The following is a 21,569-nucleotide window of genomic DNA, read 5'->3' as shown; positions in this document are numbered from 1 at the left end:
CCTCTTGAGATACTTAGTGGACAAAATCACAGGGACAGAAAGTAGAATGGTGGCTGCCAGGGACCAGGGGAGAGGGTTATAGGGAATTTTTGTCTAATATGTATAGGATTTCAGTTGTGCCAAATGAAAAGAGTTCCGGAACAGGAGGGAGTCTTTTGGGGCACTGGAAATGTGCTCTGTGTGATCTGGGTAGGGGCTATACAGATGTATACAACAAAACTTCATCAGCTATACACTTAAGATGTGTGCAATATATACAATATGTACAGTAGATACTATATTTGCATGTAATACAATAGTAGCGAAACTAGATTATTAAATTTACCTAGATCTTGTTGCCTGCTAAAGACTGTGAGGTTTGTTGGGGTGCCTGGGTGGCTCAGTCAGTTGAGCATCCGACTCTTGACTTTGGCTCAGGTCATGATCTCACAGTGTGGGATCGAGCCCCGTGTTGGGCTCTGTGCTAACAGTGTGGAGCCTGCTTGGGATTCTCTCTCTCTCTCTCCCTCTCTCTCAGCCCCTCCTCTGCTCGTGTTCTCTCTCTCTCTTTCTCTCTCTCCTCTCTCAAAATAAACAAACATTAAAAGAAATAAATAAAGACCCTGAGGTTTCTTAAAAAGGGAAATGGACAAATATTAAAGAGGTGTTAGAGATCTACCAGCCCCCAAAGAGACTTTCTCCTGGTGAGGCAGGACCAAGTCTGTCTTCACCACAATATCCCCAGCACCTGCCACAGGACCCAGTACAGGGCTGGTTCTCAACAAGCAGATGCTGAATGAGGGATGAATGCAGGGATGGAAGCCTGAAAGCTGATGGCTTATAGATGAGCCTCAGGGCTGTGTCATTGTCAGCTGGGTGTCCCTCTGGTCCTATCTTCCCCATCCTACCCCTGCTCTAGTCCCAGTCCCAGGGGAACCATACATACCTCAAGGAAGTCATCCCCCTCACTGGGTAAAATCTTGCCCTGCCGCCAACGCTTGAGGAACCACCTGAGCTTCATGAAGAGCAGCAGAAAGTTGTGCTTGAATTGTTGGGACTCCTGCACCAGCATGTTCTTCTCCTGGCTCCAGAATTTCTGCTCCAGCCTCCGCTGGAGGCTCAGACTCTGCAGCTCGAACTCCCGCCTCAGGAGTGCCCTCTGCTGGTCCTCCTTCAGCTGGGAGGGGGGCGAGAGCATGAGCACCCCACGGCTGTCTTCCCAGCTCTGCCCCATCCCATTCCAGGCCTCAGATAAAGACAGAGAGCAAACTTTGGGAGGTGCCTGTTGGTGATCCCTGGTAGGGGCTCCACCACTATCAGCTCATTCTGTTAAGATAAACCCCAGAGAAACTCAAAAGCAGCAGCAATCACAGTTACAGATCAGTGAGAAGCGAGATTTGAACCCAACTCTGTCTCACTATAAAAGCCATGACATCACATAATGAGCACATATTGGCTGCCAAAGTTTCATGGGAACTCTTCACATTTAATGAGGAACCCGGGCAGGTGAACCTTGATGGCAGGAAGAGGTGGAACACAAAGGGCATGCCGGGAGTGAGAATATGCAACTCCCCAGGAAGGAATGCAAGGTCATGACTGAGAGCGGGCAGAGACCTGGATTAGAATCTCGCCCTGGGAACGCACTGCAGCTCCCTGGTCATCAGTCTCCTCATCTTTAAAATTGGGACACCTTATAGGGGAAATCCTAAGGATTAAAGGACATAATGTGTGAAAAGAGCATTGCATGGACCTGACATACAGTAAGGGCTTATACATTTCTATTAAGCTTTCTATTAGCTATTAGCTTTCTATTAGCTTTCTATTAGCAAGACTATCTGCCTTAATTACCAGCCAGACCTACGACCTTTCTGCCACAGGTTTTTGGCTCTGCTGGGGGCAGTATTTCATAGTTGGGAAACTGAGGCCCAGAGAGGAGACAGGATTGGCCTGAGGTCACACAGGCCACCAATGACAAGCCCAGGATTCCAGCCCAGTACAGCTCAATCAAGTACAGCGAGGGCTGGACTCAGGTTTCCCCAACACCCTTGTCTTCTGAAGACCCGTGGAGGCCTAAGGTTTCTGCCTTCAGTTCAGAGAAGAGAAGGAGGAGTTGGTGCAGGCGGCCGGGGGCACTGGACGCCACCCACCTGGACCATTTTCTGGTTGAAGTTGTCGGCCTCCTCCTTCCGTAGCTGCCGCTCCTGGGAGAGCTGCTCTTGCAGGCCCCGGAGGCTGTCATGGGCCTCAGCCAACACCAGCTGCAGCTCCTTGATCTGGGGTAGGGGTGAGGGACACAGAGGGAGACAGCAGGAGGGGGACAGAAGCTGCGGTCAGAGGACGAGAGTTCAGTGGGACCTGAGCTGACCATTGAGCACGAATCAGGCACAATGGCTGTCCCTACTGCAGGAGACTGTCATAAAGATCAAACAAAAGAGTGCACATCATTCTAGCTATTATTATAATTTCACCTTGATAATTTCTCTCTTCAAAATGCGTTTGAGGAAAATATACTGAGAAAGCTAAGCCTGATTCACAAAAATGTTCGCTGTCTCATTGTTTATAATTGCAAAAATTGAGAAACAACTCAGATAAGGGGATTAATATGTGTGGTTAATAGGTCTATACACGTGTAAAAATCTAATCAACTGTACACGTAAGGATACTGTCCTTTATTGTAGGTACGTTAGTATGTTATACTTCAATAAAAAGTCAAAAAGATAGATATATACCTCCACAGAAAAACAGGAAGGACACGGACACACATACTCAATGTGAACAGCGGTCAACCAAGTGACAATCTTGGGATCCTGACTTCTTTTAAATCTTTATGCAATGCTGCTTAGGGATTTTGCTATAGTTATTCATTGCTTGTAATGACTATGTAATAAAATCTTAGGAAAAAGACAGTAAAACTCTACATTTTGAGGGGAAATTGTGTTTATAAGTATTTGTTTAAAAAAATTTTTTTAATGTTTATCTTTATTTTTGAGACAGAGAGAGACAGAGCATGAGCAGGGGAGGGGCAGAGAGAGAGGGAGACACAGAATCTGAAGCAGGCTCCAGTCTCTGAGCTGTCAGCACAGAGCCTGACGCGGGGCTCGAACTTGTCAACCATGAGATCATGACCCGAGCTGAAGTCGGTCACTCAACCGACTGAGCCACCCAGGCTCCCCTGTTTATAAGTATTTGTAGCTAAACAGGCAAAACTAATCTATTCTGTTAGAAGTCAGGATGGGGACTAGATGGGGACCAGAAAGGAGGCTTCAGGGACAGGTCATGCTCTACTTATTAATCTGCTCGCTGATGACATAGAAGTGTTCAGCCTGTGAAAGTTATTTGAGCCGTCCACTTACAATACATGTGCTTTTCAAAAAATAACAACAAAAAAACGAAGAACAAAACAATACATATGCTTTTCTGTATGTATGTTATACGTCAATTTAAAATATTTTTTAATATTTTTAATGTTTATTTTTGAGAGAGAGACAGAGTGCTAGTGGGGGAGGAGCACAGAAAGGGAGACACAGGGGGCACCTGGGTGGCTCAGTCGGTTGAACATCCGACTTCAGCTCAGGTCATGATCTCGTGGCTTGTGCGTTCGAGCTCCACATCGGGCTCTATGCTGACAGCTCAGATAGCTCAGAGCCTGAAGCTTGCTTCAGATTCTGTGTCTCCCTCTCTCTCTGCCCCTCCCCCACTCATTCTCTGTCTCTTTCTTCTCAAAATAATAAATAAAAGGGGCTCCTGGGTGGCTCAGTCGGTTAAGTGGCCGACTTCGGCTCAGGTCACGATCTCGCGGTCCGTGAGTTTGAGCCCCGCGTCGGGCTCTGTGCTGACCGCTCAGAGCCTGGAGCCTGTTTCAGATTCTGTGTCTCCCTCTCTCTGACCCTCCCCTGTTCATGCTCTGTCTCTCTCTGTCTCAAAAATAAATAAACGTTAAAAAATTTTTTTTTTTAAATAATAAAAAAAAAAAAAAAAGGGAGACACAGAATCTGAAGCAGGCTCCAGGCTCCAAGCTGTCAGCACTGAGCCCAACATGGAGCTCAGACCCACAAACCATGAGATCGTGACCTCAGCCAAAGTTGGATACTTAACTGACTGGGCTACCCAGGCGCTCCCAAAAAAATTTTAAGTATTTCTCATAACAGAGGGAAATGTTATGCTGTCATGTTAAGCAGGAAAAAAAAAAAAAAGGAATGTCATCTGTCACTCATTCCCAGGCATGGCAAGATGTCCCTCTGTAAAATAAAAAACATTTATTATCCAGCCAATAACATGGAAATTTGGCAATGGAAGGCACTCTGATTCAAGGTATACCTTGTACGTCTATTTGATATTTAAGATCCTTGCAGGGCTGGATACTACCTGCAATCTCTAGTGTTCTCCTTGAACTCAATGCCTAACACAGTGCCTGGAAAACTGTAACTGTTCAGTAAAAAGTGGTTGAATGAAACAATAATCCAATGCATGCAGGTGAGTCAGCTTATCTCCTTTCCTCAGAAAATTAAAACTGAGTATCTCATGTTTTATTTTGTTTTTTCCCCTTTTGCCATGGCTGCTTGGAAGCTCAGACCACTTAGAGAGTTTGATCCATCAGCTTCAAGGGAGCTTCTCCCCCTGGGCAGTTGCAGACTGGCCTTCCTGGGACTACAAAATTGCCTTCCCAAGAATGTTCACAAGAAAAGGGTTCTTAGTTTGGGGAACACACAGGGTTCTCCATGGCTCAGGAGTCTCAAGGAGGCTCCATCCCATCCACAGAAGACTTTTCTTGCTTCAGGTTCATTATGAAGCGCTGGGGGAGACTCAGTAGGCTTGAGAGGGGCTCAGAACTACCAGGAATTCCTCAAGGACCAGGGAATCCTAGAAATTCTACAGCCATCACCCACTCTAATCCTTGCATGTTACAAAGGGGAAGACACAGGCAGAGAATGGGAACATGCCCAAGGCCACAAAGCCACCATACCGGTGGGTCCCCTGAGGTCCTGAGATGTATCATCTTCTTCCTCCTCCTCCTCTTCACCTAATAGGGACCAGATTTAAGGCTTTTCATGTATTTAATCCTTTCTTTTTTTTTTTTTTTTTTTTTTTTTTTAAATTTTTTTTTTTTTCTTCAACGTTTATTTATTTTTGGGACAGAGAGAGACAGAGCATGAAGGGGGAGGGGCAGAGAGAGAGGGAGACACAGAATCGGAAACAGGCTCCAGGCTCTGAGCCATCATGAGCCATCAGCCCAGAGCCCGACGCGGGGCTCGAACTCCCGGACCGCGAGATCGTGACCTGGCTGAAGTCGGACGCTTAACCGACTGCGCCACCCAGGCGCCCCATTCCTTTCAACAGCCCTATGAGGGATCACCTTTATTTTGAAGGTAAGAAAACTGAGGATCGGAGAGGTAAAGTGACTTATCTACAATCTCACAGCCAGTATATAGCAGATCCACGATTTGAACCCAGTCAGCCTGACTGTAAAGATTGCTGCCTTCCTGCTAAAGAAATGAGTGGTTTCACTAAATGACATAAATTACTAAATTCCCAGTGAAATTTAGTATAGGAAAATAAAATCAATTTCTTCAAAGGAGTTTATAAGCTTTCTTTTGTCGGGCCAAGAGGATGGCCCCAACTTCCTTGTCTCCCTTTTAGCACTTGCTGCCTGGAAGCTTAGAACCAAATGGAATACTCAAAACCCACATCATCACCAGCTAAGCTTCTCCATGGATTGCTCAGCTTTGGGGAGGTCCCGGCCACTCTCCTCCTGCCCTCCCCCTTGCTTGATCAGGCCTAGGCCCACCTCAGAGGCGTAGGAATCATTGTCTTCAGCTCGGTAAGGCCTGAAGCTCCGGCTGGGGTCGGGCTTGGAGTCCAAGTCACCACTGCGGAAGGGCTCTCGTATCCTGGGCTCCCATTCTGGCAGGTCCCTGAAGTCAGGAGGCTGCACCCAGAGGCACAGGCAGAAGAGACCAGAGGTAACAATGGGGAGGGGCCCAAGGGGTGCCAGAAGCAGCCCCACCCCAGGCCCCTGGGCTATAATAAGAGACTCTGACCACCCACCAGAGGGCGAGGGCCTCAGTGGATTCAGCTCTGCAGACCAGACCCAGCCCTGCAACTACTCAGCGAGTCTGTCGAAAGGATGAATGAGTAGCTAAGTGGTAGTGGTAAGTGCAAACACTGATCCTGCGAATGTCTGTCTTGTGCACTAACCTTTTTTTTTTTTTAATAATTTTTTAATGTTTATTTATTTTTGAGAGAGAAAAACAGACCGTGAGCAAGGGAGGGGCAGAGAGAGAGGGAGACACAGAATCTGAAGCAGGCTCCAGCCTCTGAGCTGTTAGCACAGAACCCGATGCAGGGCTCGAACTCACAAACCGTGAGATCATGACCTGAGCTGAAGTTGGACGCTTAACTGACTAAGCCACCCAGGCGCCCCTCTTGTGCACAAACTTTCTCAGCCAGCCTCAACTGTCCTAACATATGTGCGGCCCTAGCTCACTCCTACCTCAAGAAGAACCAAGAGGGAGACCTGACAGGGGGGAGTCTGCTTGCTTTAAAAAGCCAGATCAAGGGGCGCCTGGGTGGCTCAGTCAGTTAATCGTCCAACTTTGGCTCAGGTCATGATCTTGTGGTTCTGAGTTGGAGCCCCGCATTGGACTCTGTGCTGACAGCTCAGAGCCTGGAGCCTGCTTCGGATTCTGTGTCTCCCTCTCTCTCTGTCCCTCTCCTGCTGGTGTTCTGTTTCTCTCTCTCAATAATAAATAACATTAAAAAAAAAAAAAAAAGGCAGATCAAGCCAGATCAACAGGGCATGGATTAAAGAAATTCTGGCACTACTACACTGTGTTGTCGTCAAAAAAAAAAAGAGCCAAATCTCTGTACAGACATGGGAAGACCCCTTCCATTGCTCTCAGGATGAAAACGCTCCCTGTAACCCAGACTCTCTCCTTTTCTTTGTCCTTGCGCACACGCTGCTCCTCCTTGCTATGATGCCTTTACACAGGCTGTTCCCTCTTCTTAGAACACTCTTCCCCAGTAATCTACCCTTCTGATCTCGGCTCAGATTGAGGTCTTCCATGCCCCAGAGTCTAGGTCACATTCACTGGCAGGATATTTTGATTAACATCTTTCTTCCCCACTAGATGACAAAAGCTGGGGGGCAGGAATCATGTCTGTTTTTGTTTACCAGGGCACCTCCAGCTCTGATCACTGATCACAAAAAGTATATGAATAGTAAATACAACATCATAAGTACATGAACCACTAGCTACATTACATAAGAAAAATCAATTGTGTGGTCACAGTACGTATCACATAAGACAATTTGGGTGAAAAATAAATATATGAGAGAATGCACAAAGATTTAAAAGGGCATGCCTTGATAATGAAATGGTCTAGGTCTGTACCACTTGAGCTACTGAGCACTTGATATGTAGCTACTGAGACCAATGAAATGAATTTTCAACTGCATGAAATTTTTATTAATTTAAATTTAAGTAGCCACATGTGGCTAGTGACCTCTGTCCTGGACAGGACTGGGACAGCACTGCTCCAGACCATTAATAGTGGTACCTATAGGCAGCAAGGAGGAGGCTTTCGTCTTTTTACCAGGCACTTCTAAACTCCTTTGTTTGTTTGTTTGTTTGCTTGCTTCTTAATAATACGTGTTTTAAAATCAAAATTGCAAAAGAAATAACACAAGAACAAAGGGCAACCTGGCAAAAAAAAGGGGGGGGGGGACTCGAAATCAACCCCTATATCTATCAATGGTAAATGACTAAGTGAATGGGGGCATATTCACTCAATGAGATCGTGTCCAGTAACGAGAATGAACAAATTATTACTACATGAGACAAGAAACAAAACACTGAGGAAAGAAGCCAGGCATAAAGGAGTATGTGTTATATGATTCAGTTTATATAAAGTCCAAAGACAGACAAAGTGAATGAGGAGAGGGGTCTCCCTTGGGAATGGGGATAGTGGCTGGAAGGGGACGTGAGGAGGGGCTTCTGGGGTGCTGGTCACATTCTAGTTCTTGTTCTGGGTGATGATTACTCAAGTGTGTTCATCTTGGGGAAATCCATTAAGCTGTACACTTATGCCTTGTGTCCCTCTCTGTCCTACAGATGATTCAGTAGACAGTTTATAACAAAAAAATAATAGGGACATCTTTTTTGTGACTGGGACATCTTACCTGGAAGTCTGAGCCAAGGTCTTTGGCCAAAAGAATCTCCTTGGAGGACCCCTGGGAACCCAAGGCAGGCAGCGACGAGAAGGGTTCTGGCTGCTCCTTGGCAGAGCTCCCGAGGACAGTGTCCGCCTTCCGGGTGAAGGCATTGAGCTCCTGCTGGAGCATGGTCAGCCGCACCAGGATGGCATGGATGAGTTTGGTGTCCCTGGGACCCTCGCTGTTGTCGGGGGCCTCGTGCAACCGAAAGTCAGTGCACTCGTTGTCCAGATATAGGCGGAGGCCGGCCGAGAAGCCATTGGCATCGGCCACCAGGACATCGATGGCCTTGCTGACCAGGGCGGCCTGCTCCCTCAGCCCAGGCAGCACCTCGGCCTCCCTGGCTCTGCAGAACCGGGCAGCATGGGGGCCGTGGGCCTCGCCAAGAGCAGCGGGCACACATTGGGCAGAGTCCCCGGCCTCGGCGTCCGTCTCCAGCATTGGCCGTGTGCTCTGGCAGGAGGCAAGGTCACAGCGCTGGAGGTTGGAGAGCAGCACCCGGTTCTCATACTGTAGCTTCTTGACCTTGCCGCTGAGCTCACCGATCTGCAGCTTGGCAGCCGCCAGCTCCTCCTGCGAGGGCTCACTGAGCACGGAGCAGCTGTCCTCCGACAGCGTCACATCCAGCTCGTGCTCTGAGCGGTACTTGGCCAGCTCGGCCAGCAGCAGCTTGTTCTGGTCCTCCAGCTCAGCTGAGGAGCGTCGGAGCAGCTCCGCCTCCTCCTCCACAAACTGCAGGTGTCGCCGCAGCTCCGCCAGGCTTTCCCCGCACTCGCCGCCGCCCAGCGCCGAGAAGGCCAGGCGTGCCTCCGAGCCTCCGCAGCCGCCACCGTGGTCCTTCATGTCATCCATCTCCGCCCGCAGGCCTCGGTTTTCCACCTCCAGCTCCACGATGCGGCGGCTCAGCAGGTTGGCTTCCTCCTCCACCAGCTTCAGGTGCACCTTCAGCTCGGTCTCCCGAGAGTGGGGCGCGTCGGCCAGCTCCTCGGCAGACAGGGCACTGTCCAGATCACCGTAGAGCGAGCGGTATTTGAGGAGCTCCTCCTTCATGCTGTCGTTCTCCTTGGCTAGCTTGGTGAGCTTCTTGCACATGAGGGCTGACTCTTCCTTTGCAAAGTGCAGCTGGCACTTCAGGTCCGCACTGTCCTCCTGGGGCCCGACGGGCATGGGGACAGACATGACCCAGGAAGGTTAGTGTTGTGAGGCTCAGTACCAGCCACAGCACTTCGGGGAGCACCAACTATGTGCCAGGGACACGGGAATGAATCAGACAAGGCCCTGACTCTCAAGGAGCAGGAGTCCAGAGGGGAAGTAGAGAAGGAGATCTTGACACTGCAGCAAAGATGGAGCACCACACAGCCTGGAGAGTCTAGGAGGGCTTCCTGGAGTAGGCGGCATCCTGCCAGGCAATGGTTGCTACTACTACTACTACCATTACTACTATAGTTTCCTCATCTGTAAAATAGGGCAATAACACTCTCTTCCACACAGAGGCATGGAGCGGATTAAATGAGATAACGCATGAAAAGTGCCTGGCACCCTTACAATCCAGGACCACTAGAAGCTAAGTGTATTCTATGTCTGACCTGTGCTACATGTAGCACTTTATCTATCTGCCCGTGTGAGAACCATGGGCTCAGGGCATGGTTTTGGGAAGTGAAATGGGCATCAAAGCTAAGAAAGTGATAAAGAGGAGGGCAGGGTAGAGGTTGGGGAAGGGTGGGCAACTCTAGGGACTCCCCTGGCAATTTGGAATTAGGCCTCGGACCTTCAGATTAAAACCTGCCTGCGGGGGCTGCGATGGGGGCTGTGGGAGCTTCCGGAAAATACCTGCACCAAAGGCTTCTTGTCTGTCTTCCCCAGAGAGCGAGTTCCTCTTTTCTTCAAGGAATGCTAGAAAGAAATTGAAAAAAAAAAAAAAAAAAAAAAAAAAAGAGAGAACAAAAACCTGAAATCTCATGTGGTTGATGTGCATCAAAGAGTAGCCACGGGGCTTAGGGTTCCACTGAAGGACCTCCTCCCTGCCCAGCCCAGCCCAGCCATGTCCAGGCCTTCACCAGTACCAACCACCAAGCCAGGGGGGCCCTCAAGACCACCCAGTGGGCCTGAAGTGCTTGAGGAGATGACTCTGATCACACCTGCCCACTTTCTCCCCTTTCTCCCACCCCTCCATTATGATCCAGTTGGCCTGGGCCAAGACCCCGAAATCCGGGTTTCCATTCTTTGTCTCTCTCATTCATTCACCAAAGATTTCCTGAGTACCTATCACGTGCCAGGTACAGCTAGGCATAGAGTACACAGCAGTGACCAAGTCAGACAGGGTACTTGGGGGGCCTGCTGTGGTGTTCCACTCAGATCCCACCTCCTTGAACTCGGGCACTTGTTCTCCCAACTAAGACCTCAAAGCTTAGTCCCCTCCCAGTGATGCCATTGGCTGAGGGAAGCCACCTCCTCCAAGGTCATGAGCCCTCCCTGGAGGGAGCCCACTTGCAATGACTGGTCCATAGCCTCTTGCCTCAACTCAGAACAACTCTAAATAGCCATCGGAGCTCCAGAGCTCCCCCATGAGATTAGCCAAGGCCATTGGTGTGAAAGCCTGAAACTCCTTGGTGGTGTTATCCCCAAGGGGACTCTGCCAATAAGCACGAAAATCTCCACTTCAGGGTCCATCCTGTCCTCATGGACTTTAATTCAGAGTGCATACTAACAAAAAAAATGCATATAGGTAAAACATCACGATTACCTGGGAGGCCTAGCAGTCCCTTGGTAAGGGACTGCTCAATTTTTACAATTAAATTGTAACTTTTCATGTAAAATTACACTGTAATAATCATAATTCAAAAATCAAGAACTGGTAGGATGAAAATAAACTCTTTCTTTCTTTTTAGAAATTGATACTTTTAATTACATAAGCAAATTCTACATGTAAAAAAAAAAAAAAACACCCAGGGCACCTGGGTGGCTCAGTCACCCAGGGTTAAGTGTCTGACTCTTGATCTCAGCTCAGGTCATGACCTCATGGTTCAGGAGATTAAGCCCCACATCAGGCTCTGTGCTGACAGCACCCAAACCTGCTTGGGATTCTCTCTCCCTCTCTCTCTGCCTCATGAACACATGCGCTCGCTCGCTCTCTGTCTGTCTCTCAGAAAGGAAGAAATAGGGGCACCTGTGTGGTTCAGTTGGTTAAGCAACTGACTTCAGGTCAGGTCATGATCTTGTAGTTCAGGAGTTGGAGCCCTGCATCGGGTTCTATGCTGACCGCACCGGAGCCTGCTTGGGATTCTCTCTCTCTGCCCCTCCCCTGTTCATGTGCTTTCTCTCTCTCAACATAAATAAAATAAATAAATAAATAAAGGTTCTCTTTAGAAATTATGAAAATTATGAAAAGGGGCGCCTGAGTCAGTTGAGCAACTGACTTCAGCTCAGATCATGATTTCATGGTTCGTGGGTTTGAGCCCTGTGTCAGGCTCTGTGCTCACAGCTCAGAGCCTGGAGGCCGCTTTGGATCCTCTGTCCCGTTCTCTCTCTGCCCCTCCCCTGCTCGCACTCTGTCTCTCTGTCTCTGTCTCTCTCTCTCAAAAATAAATAAACATGAAAAATAAATAAATAAATAATTAAGAAAGAAACAAAGACGGAAAGAAAGACCCTAAGAAAGTAAAAGTATAAATGACTAACTGGGGAAAAAAAATTTGCAATTTATTTCACTACAAAGGGTTAATATCCTAAATACATAAAGAGCTTCACAAAACAGAAAACAAAAAGGCCAACAAACCTATATTAAAATGTGCTAGAGACGTGAAAAAGTGTACACAAGAAAGGTAAATGACTTGTAACCATAGGAAGATGCTCAACCCTATTCAAGACAGAGAAATGCAAATTACAACACAGGATGGGGGGGTACCTACGCGAGATACCACTTCTCACCTATCAGACTGGCAAAACTCCAAACATCTGACAACACATTCTATTGGTGAAGCTATGGAGAAGTAGGAAAACTCCTATATGGCTGGGAAGAATGCAAAACGGCACAAGCCCTATGGAGGGGAATTTGAGAAAATGTTACCATAATTTTTACTAAAGTTTCTTGATGTTTAAAAAAGTCACTCAGATGCAGAAGTCTACTAACACTCCATTCCTTCCCGTGAGAGGGATGGTTTACATTAGTAGTGTATAAAACCACACTTTGGTTGCCTTTGACTTTTTCAAGTTCAACAGGTATTTTTTGAGAATGCTCCCAGGGGTTTGTTTTTATTTTTTTTAACGTTTGTTTGTTTGTTTATCTTTTTAAATATATATATATATATATATTTAAAATTTTTTTTAGTGTTTATTTATTTTTGAGAGAGAGAGACAGAGTGCGAGCAGGGGAGGGGCACAGAGAGAGACACACACACACACAGAATCCGAAGCAGGCTCTAGGCTCTGAGCTGTCAGCACAGAGCCCAACACGGGGCTCAAACTCACAAACCGAGAGATCATGACCTGAGCCAAAGTCGGACGCTTAACCAATTGAGCCATCCAGGTGCCCCATGTTTATTTATTTTTAAGACAGAAAGAAAGACAGAGTGTGAGCAGAGGAGGGGCAGAGAGAGAGGGAGACACAAAATCTGAAGCAGGCTCCAGCCTCTGAGCTGTCAGCACAGAGCCCGACACGGGGCTCAAACTCAAGAACTGCAACATCATGACCTGAGTCGGACACTTAATCAACTGAGTCACACAGACACCCCACTCCCAGGTGTTTGAATACATGGCTCCCCCTATGCCCCCATCTCTCATACCCATCCCTGAAGGTGAGAACCACTGACGTAAGTAATCCAAGCCCCCGAAGCCCCCATCTCACTGAAGGTGAGAGAGAGGCCCCACAGCAAATCCATAGCTGACCCGGGACCAGTTCTTGACAGAGGTTTTGATCTAGTTTCAGACTTGGAAGGAGAAAATGTGCCTTCTTTGATGAGGGCTACAGTGGAGGTAGGTAGCACAGTGGTTCTCAACCTGGGTGCACATCAGAATTACCTGGGGGAAGTTAAAAAAAAATACCGATGCCCAAGGTCCCAGAGATTCTGATAATAATAATTGGTCCAGCGTAGGTCCCAGCCATGAGATTTTTAAATAGCTTCCCAGGTGATTCTATCTCGAAGCCCAGGCTAAAACCAGAGAGCCAGGGAAATGAACTCCAGCTGGGGTCTTAAGTATATCTTGGAGCCCAATCAAATCCTAAAGGCACCTTTTGAAATGCAAATGAGGCAGGAAGACAGAGGCTGATATTTCAGACGCAGGGTGCCAAAAGCAAACAGCCAGTATTTGAGAAGGGCTAATCTGGGCTCTTTCAAAAGCGAGGAGGACAAGGTAGGAAATGGGGCGATACCACAAAACAGGTCCCCCCACAAAGAGCCCCTCCCACAAATGGCGCCAGGAAGGGGGTGCTCAGAAGGACACCCAGGCATGGAGTGAGTGGTGAGGCAGGGGCTCTGGGGAAAGATGGTCAGGCTTGCAGATCCAGGTCTGCTTATCACAAGCTGAGTGGGAGAGGCCGTGGCCTCAGCTGGGAGCAGAACTGCGGCAACCCCACAACACTGAGTTTGCGATCCTGGGCAAACACCTTTCTCTCCCTATAAAACTGAGCCTCTTCGGGTAACCACAGCCTCTTCAAGCACAGCAGACACCCTGGAGAGAGGAAGTGGGGTGACAGGAGGGGGAGGGGGCCACCACGTATGAAGGAATGAGATCATATAAAGCCTAAAGCCATGAAAAAGGACAGAGGGGAGTGAGATTTCCTGACGACGAGGCAAAGTCTCTGAAACATCTTGGTAAGAAAAAGAAGGAACTCGCGAAACAAAACCCACAACCCAAATGTCCACCAACTGGTACATGGATAAACAAATGTGGCATATCCACACAAGGGAATATCATTCAGCCATTGAAAAAAAAAAAACAAAGTGCTGATATTTGCTACAACATGCATGTGTCTTGAGAACATCATGCTAAAGTGAAAAGCCAGTCACGAAAGGCCACACAATGCATGATACTATTTACGTAAAATGTCCGTAATAGGCAAATCCACAAGTAGATTAGTGGTTGCCAGGGTCTGGGAGAGGCAGGAGTGACTGCTGATGGGCTTGGGGTTTCTTGTTGGGGCGATGAAAATGTCCTGGAATGAGAAAGTGGTGAAGGTTTTACAACTCTGAATATCCTAAAAAACCACTGAACCGTATACTTTAAAAAGACAAACTTTATCGTATGTAAATTATATCTCAAAAAAGCTGTTATTAAAAAAAAAAACTTAGAGCATGTTACCATTGTTATAAAAGGTGTGTGTGTGTGTGCGTGCACACGCACATATATGCACACAGGGTGGGAGAAGGTCTGAAGAATTTATACCAGGCTATTTACAATGAGAATACAGTGAACTTACACTTGGCCCTCTTCCCCCACATTTTTTTAGGAGGCAGGGGACACAGTCTTCCAGTTTTTTTCTTTAAAAAAATTTTTTTCATTACAAAATATTTTTTAAAATAAAATTTTAATACACAAAAATAAATTCTCACTGTCAATCTATACAATGCTGACAAATCAGAAGCCCCCCTAGGCATTCTCCTTCCCAACCTGAGGGTGACCACAGGCTGACAGCCAGCTGGAGCTCCTTCTAGACCTTCGGCTCTGTGTTTTAAATACTGAAATAGATGGTACCCTTTTAGACTTTCTTTCCTTCCTATGTTTACTTGACTCTGTGATCTTTGATTTTTATAATAAGCACCTTAGGCAGAAGAAAACCCAAAACATCCAGCATTTTAAAAAAGTCTGTGTTCATACTACATAATCTGCATGTTACAGAAACCATGTACACAATATAATCCCATCTTGACTTTCTAAAAATACACAGAGAAACACACATTGTATGAGCATGGAGAAAGGTCTAAAAAGATACAAACCAACCTGCTAACCATGGGTTAAGCTGAGTCGGGAGTAGAATTGAGGGAGGTGGTTAAGAGAGGAAGCTTCCTTCTTCGATTTTATGTAGGATTTTCATTATTTCTATTATTTTGTGGATAACACATTCACATAGTCCAAACTTCACAAACCACCAAAACGGGGGTGGGGCACAAAAGGGGGTGAAGGGGAGTGGAGACAGGGGCTTCCAATTATGGAATGTATAGGCTGTGCAGATGCAGGCTCCAGCACAGGGAGTATTGTCAGTGGTATTGTAACAGGATTGCATGGTAACAGATGGTAGCTATGCTTGTGGTGAGCACAGCATAACTACAGACTTGTTGAATCACACTACGTTGCACATCCGAAACCAATGTCACGTTGTGTGTCAACTATACTTCCCCCCCAAAAAAAAATCACAAAAAGGAATACAGTGAACCCAAGTCACCAGTTTTACTGCTCAAGACAACCAATACAACCAGTCTGATGTACCCACCCTTAGAGGGATGCTAGGTATGCATTTATGGGCTTTTGTAATGATATTTTTGCTTCACTGAGCTTATGTTAGGCGAAGAAAATGCATATATATACATATATACATTTCAATATGTGTGTGCGCATATAAATAGAAAAAATGGATTGGAAGTATATGCCCCTCTCGCCCAAATAATAGTTTGGTAATTATTCAGAGAAATTCCCTCTGAATATTGGTTTTCAGGTGAATTTTTTCTTATTAGGACTTATTTGTATTTTCTAGTCTTTCTCTACCAAGCGCATATAACCTGTCGGGTAGAGGGGGGAAATCACGTTAAGATATTTTTAATATGCTTTCCCAAGAAAAGTCACTGGGCACCTTTCCAACAGGCAGAGAGAAAGCCCTGAGTGGCATGAACCTCACCAGAAAGGGAGGGCAGTGGGCAGAGAAGAGAGAGCAAAGCAGCAAACCCTTTCAGGACAGGAGTAATTCCAGTCTTTTCTGGTTGGAACAGACTCTTTCCTCCCCACCTTGTCTAAGCCACTTGGGCTCCCACACTACTCTTCGGCTCTGGAGGGAAAAACAAGGCAAGCTCAGAGCCCAAAGACCTCCTCCTCTCTGCAGAGCAGCAGCTGGCCAGGTGGCCTGGGGGGCTGCAGTGCCCCTCAAGGGAGGCAGGGCCTGTCAGAGACTCTTTGTGGAGCCCCCAGGAGCAGATGTTCTGGCCCCGAGCCTCAGGAGAGTGGGAAGGAAGGGGCAAGACAGGACAGTCCCAGGCACCAACAGGAATGCTGTCGCTAAGCGACGGACCCTGCGGGCACATTCTTTGGCCTGGCACACATCGGGGGCTTCCCCATCTACCAGCAACTCACAAGGCCACCTTTGAGCAGCCAGGGTGGCACCTCTAAACATCCTTGGTTTAATGGCTCCTGGTAGGAACATGAGCTATGTCCTCCCTTGTTCTTCTCCAAAGACTAATAGATTGTGTCCCTGCACCTCCAGCCCGCACAGAGAGGCTGCCTGAGCACAGCTTGGAGGGGCCCCCTGCTCTCTAACACCTTCCCTGCTTCCGTGCTGCCAGGAAACAAAGACCAACCTTCAGGGAATAAAATGAACCTTCTGCCAAAACAACTGGGCAGATTTTCACCAAATACGGAGGGGATCTTTGAAAGGGTCTCACTGAAAACAAAGACTGTGCTGTGTGTGCAAAATTTACTCTGGGTGCATCTCAAAGACCGAGGCATTCTTCCTCCAGAGCAGCTGAAGTGGCTAGACAGAGGCCGAATGACTCCTGGTTAGGGAAGACCATCTGGGGGGAGGAAGCAAAGACTGATTTAGACATAAAACCCAAATCAGAAGTCACTGGGACACACACTGCCAAGCGCATGTGTTGATTTGCAATGTAACTGCTACTTCCATGGACAAGTGGCAGTTCGATAGACAGCACCTGGGTAGGGGCAGCAGAAACATTTATTTAAGGTAAATGCTGCTCCCGACGCACAGCCATCATACATAGCAGCTAAGGGTAATGATGATAATGATGATGCTAATCAGTGTTCACCAAGTCCTTCCTCCCTGCTAAGCACTTTACCTGCCTGTCTCTGAGAAGCAGGGATTAATATTCCCGTTTTATAAGTGAACAAACTGAGCCTGGAGCAGTTACGTGATTTGCCCAGCACTACAGTTATTTCCAAGTAAGTGGCAAAGCCAGCTTTCAAACTCAGGCCCGTGTGACCCCAAATTTCAGTGTGCCCTGCACCACACAGACCACGGCCAGGCTGCATCAGAGGATGACGCCAGCAGAACCAGGATTTGAACCCAGGTGATCTGATGCCATGGTCAGCACCCTGCGTACCCCATCAGAATGGGAATCAGGACGAGAAGCCTGTGCCAGGGACAAAGTACTCATTCACTGAAGGGAGCAGCATCTTCGGAGGTTCTGAAAACACAGCAGGGTCCTAGGAAGGTACCTAGATAGGGCGAGGAGGGCAGGGCAGCACCGTAAGAGTCGGTGTGACTTTGGGAGACAAAGTCCTGGGTTAGAATCCCATATTTGTCTTTCCCCCAATACCACCTGTATGCAGCAGTCCACTCCTTGGTATATACCCAAGAGAACTGAAAACACACAAAACCTGTATGCAAATGTTCATAGCAGCATTACTCATACTAGTCAAAAGATGGAAACAACCCAAATGTCCATCACCTGATGAGTGGACAAAATGTATACTCATAGAACGGATTATTATTTGACCATAAAAACGAATAAAGTACTGATACATGCTCTGACATGGATAAACCTTGAAAACATTATGCTACGTGAAAGAAGCCAATCACAAAAGATCACAAATTGCATGATTCCATTTGTACGAAATGGCCAGAATAGGCAAATCCATGGAGACAGAGTGTGGATTAGTGGTTGCCAGGGGCTGGAGGGAAGGGGGAATGGGGAGTGACTGCTAACAGGTACGGGGTTTCTTTTAGAGGCAATGGAAATATTTTAGATTTAGATAACGGTGATGATTGTACAACATTATGAATACATTAAAAACCACTGAATTTGACACTTTATGTTTAGATTTTTTAAAAAAATGTTCATTTATTTTTGAGAGAGAGAGGGGGAGGGGGGAGGGGCAGAGAGAAAGAGAATCTGAAGCAGGCTCCAGGCTCTGAGCCCCACACAGGGCTCAAACTCATGAACTGTGAGATCATGACCTGAGCTGAAGTTGGATGCTTAACCGACTGAGCCACCCAGGCATCCCTGAACTTGGCACTATAAATGGTAACTTTTATATTATGTGAATTGTGATATCACAATGAAAATACTGTCAAGAAGAGTACCACCTATAAAATGAGAATAACAATGTATGTTGGGAAGCTGCTGGTTTCACAACATGAGGAGGTATATAAAATGCCTGGTGAGGTGCCTGGTACGGAGCAAGCATTCAGACACAGCAGCTATATTATAATACATCACGTCAACACTGAGATTGGCTTTCTGCCTAAAATACAAGAAGGGGGAATGGTACTGGATGAGGGGATGAGGGGGAGGCTGGTGTTACGATTCTTGAGCTGCAACCCAGCTGGGCAACAGTGCCACCACAGAGTGCAGCTAGGGCTGGCCACCCTCCCTTCTCTATAAGGAAGAGCCATCTCCATGGCAACCACATCAGCTCAGGCCAGGGGCTCCTGTTCCCAGCTGGGTGACAGTATCGCCACAGCAACCTGTCAGGATGGCAAAGGCAGATCTGGATGACGGGGCTCCAGCAGCTCTGGCAGAATTGCTCAGGGACACTTATCTCCATGGAAACCACATCCGGAAGGGGTGGGGAGAAGGTACTCGGCAAACAAACACAGGGCCACACCCCCTTGCCCAGATCCTGAGACCCCAAGGGGCATGCCGGGGAGCACCAGCAGGCCTGACACGTCTTCAAAGGGGAAGCGAACCAATGTGTCTTGAGCACCTACTGTGTGCCCAGCACCACATAGGGCTCTTTACCTGCTTGACTACATTTAAAATGTAACAAATAATCCCCCTCCCTAAAACTCACCTTACTACAGCATTAAAAGAATACAAAGCAAAGTCATTTCCCCATGCTATTCCCACCATCTCTCCTTCCTCAGTCAGCGGATTTTCCTCCAGACTTTTGCTATGCGTTTACACACACACATACGTGCTCCAAAACCAGTCTGTTCTGTTATCAAAATAATTAGCGGGGGGGCGCCTGGGTGGCGCAGTCGGTTAAGCGTCCGACTTCAGCCAGGTCACGATCTCGCGGTCCGTGAGTTCGAGCCCCGCGTCAGGCTCTGGGCTGATGGCTCAGAGCCTGGAGCCTGTTTCCGATTCTGTGTCTCCCTCTCTCTCTGCCCCTCCCCCGTTCATGCTCTGTCTCTCTCTGTCCCAAAAATAAATAAACGTTGAAAAAAAAAAATATAAAAAAAAAAATAATAATAATTAGCGGGATTGCGTAATATATATAGCTCTCTCCCCTTCTTTTTTAACTACATACCTTAGAGATCTTTCAACATCAGTACATATAGCTCTACCTTATTCTTTTTTTTTAATTGTCCTAAAGTATACACAATATGAAATTTACCATTTTTAGTCATTTTTGAGTACTCATTTCAGTGGCATTAAGTGCATTCACTTTGTCAAGCAACCGCTATTCATCTCTAGAACTTTTTCATTATCCTAAACTGAAAGTCTGTACCCACTGAACACCAATTCCTCGCTCCCTCCTCTCTCCAGCTCCCGGTAACCTCTATCCTGCTTTCTGTCTCTATGAATTTGACTACCCTAAGTAGGTCCTATAAGTGGAATCATAATACTGGTCCATTGGTGGTTGGCTCATTTCACTTCACATCAGGTCTTCAAGGTTCATCCAGGGTGGAGCATGTGTCAGAATTTCCTTCCTTTACAAAGCTTACCAATAGTCCACTCTATGTACATACATTGATGGACATTAGGGTTGCTTCTATTGTAAATAATGCTGCTAGGAACACAGGGGTACAAGTATCTGTTTGTGTCCCTGCTTTTAATTCTTTTGGGTATATATCCCAAAGTGGAATTGTGGGTTCATATAATAACTGCATATTTAATTTGTTTGGGAATTGCACTACGACTTTATTCCTTTTTTAAATATTTATTTATTTATTTTTGAGAGAGAGAGAGAGAGAGAGAGAGAGAGAGAGAAAGCACAAGGGGGGGAGGGGCAGACAGAGAAGGAGACACAGAATCCAGAGTAGGCTCCAGGCTCTGAGCTGTCAGCGCAGAGCCCGATGCGGGGCTCGAACCCACAAACCGTGAGATCACGACCTGAGCCAAAGTCGGACGCTTAACAGGCTGAGCCACCCAGGTGCCCCGCTACTTTATTCTATTTAACTTCTTCAGTGTTCTACGGTTACCCAATCTTATTAATGGTCATAAACAACCTCATTAGCTGGGTACCGTTATTATCCCAATGTCACAGATGGAGAAACTGAGACTTAGAGGGGGATGCAGCTTCAGGGTCTCAGCCACATCTCTGCCAAGGAAGGGCGGGTGAACTCAGGCAAGCTGTCCCTCTCTGAGCCTCAGTTTCCTCTCCTTTACAACAGGAACACGCTGAGCTCCAAGGCACTCTGAAACTGTCTCCCCTTTCCACACTATCAAGGGTGGCAGCAACAACATGTGTGAACATGGTCCCCAGTGTTGGGGGCCAGGAGACTTCCCGAAGGAGGGGGCCTCCCACCCAGCCCTGGAGCAGGACAGTGCTCCGCAGCAGCCCTTAGCAGCCAATGTCCCATCTCCACACTGAGAAGCCACTGGCACACCACACAACATGCCTAGGAGGAAGGGCAGCTGATGGACTGACTGTTCTGGCCTCAGGGCTGTGATGTCTCAGTCCTGGAACACTCTCATGTCTGCCCTCAGGGAAGGTGAGGGGTGTTCCAGAACAATGTACTATCCTAAGATACCCTCATGAGCAACCAGATAGCTGAGGCCCAGCTGTGCCTCTGTGGTCAGAAGCCCTCCCCACCCCTCACCGGGCCATCTGGAGCACAGACCCCTGCATTCTGGAGGACTCTAGTCCCTAGCGGTCACCTAGGCTGATGGCTTTCCATAGGCATTCTGCAGAGCCCACGGGGCCCCGTGCAACCTTGAGGACATCCCTCCTTCTCTCAGGGGCTGTTTCCTCACCCATAAAATGGGTATAATCACAATCTCATTAGGCCTTGATGAAAATTGTTCAGAAAAAGTGCCTAGCATGGTACCCAGCACACGGCATGCCCAACACATAGCAGAAGGCAGAAAGTACGCACAAGTGGAAGACTCACGTGAGCAAAGAGAGAGGCTGGTGCTTGGGGGCCACATTCAGGAACTGCGTAATGTCCTGAAATCTGTGTCGAGACGCTGGCCAGAGGCCCAGCCCCTGGCACCGAACTTTACACCAAATGGCAGCCCCTAAATCATGTCCACACAAGTTATCCCAGCTAGTC

The 21,569-nt window shown here is 47.4% G+C and overlaps 1 protein-coding gene across 4 annotated transcripts in view; it reads right to left on the bottom strand.

Annotated features, from left to right (window-relative positions):
- SOGA1 (suppressor of glucose, autophagy associated 1) overlaps positions 1-21,569 on the bottom strand; it is a 72,601-nt gene that overhangs the window by 24,349 nt on the left and 26,683 nt on the right. For 2 of the 4 annotated variants that reach the window (XM_045444673.1, XM_045444672.1), the window contains exons 4-8: positions 10,022-10,084; positions 8,159-9,340; positions 5,765-5,905; positions 2,127-2,252; positions 926-1,156 (exon numbers count right to left, since the gene is read on the bottom strand). In XM_045444673.1, coding sequence (XP_045300629.1) covers positions 926-1,156; positions 2,127-2,252; positions 5,765-5,905; positions 8,159-9,340; positions 10,022-10,084 — 1,743 coding nt within the window. The remainder of the gene's footprint in view (positions 1-925; positions 1,157-2,126; positions 2,253-5,764; positions 5,906-8,158; positions 9,341-10,021; positions 10,085-21,569) is intronic. The other 2 variants (XM_045444675.1, XM_045444674.1) reach the window with 2 other exon arrangements.

The sequence above is a fragment of the Leopardus geoffroyi genome, chromosome A3 (assembly GCF_018350155.1).
Source record: "Leopardus geoffroyi isolate Oge1 chromosome A3, O.geoffroyi_Oge1_pat1.0, whole genome shotgun sequence".
Taxonomy (NCBI): domain Eukaryota; kingdom Metazoa; phylum Chordata; class Mammalia; order Carnivora; family Felidae; genus Leopardus; species Leopardus geoffroyi.
This window is presented reverse-complemented; position numbering and strand designations above follow the sequence as displayed.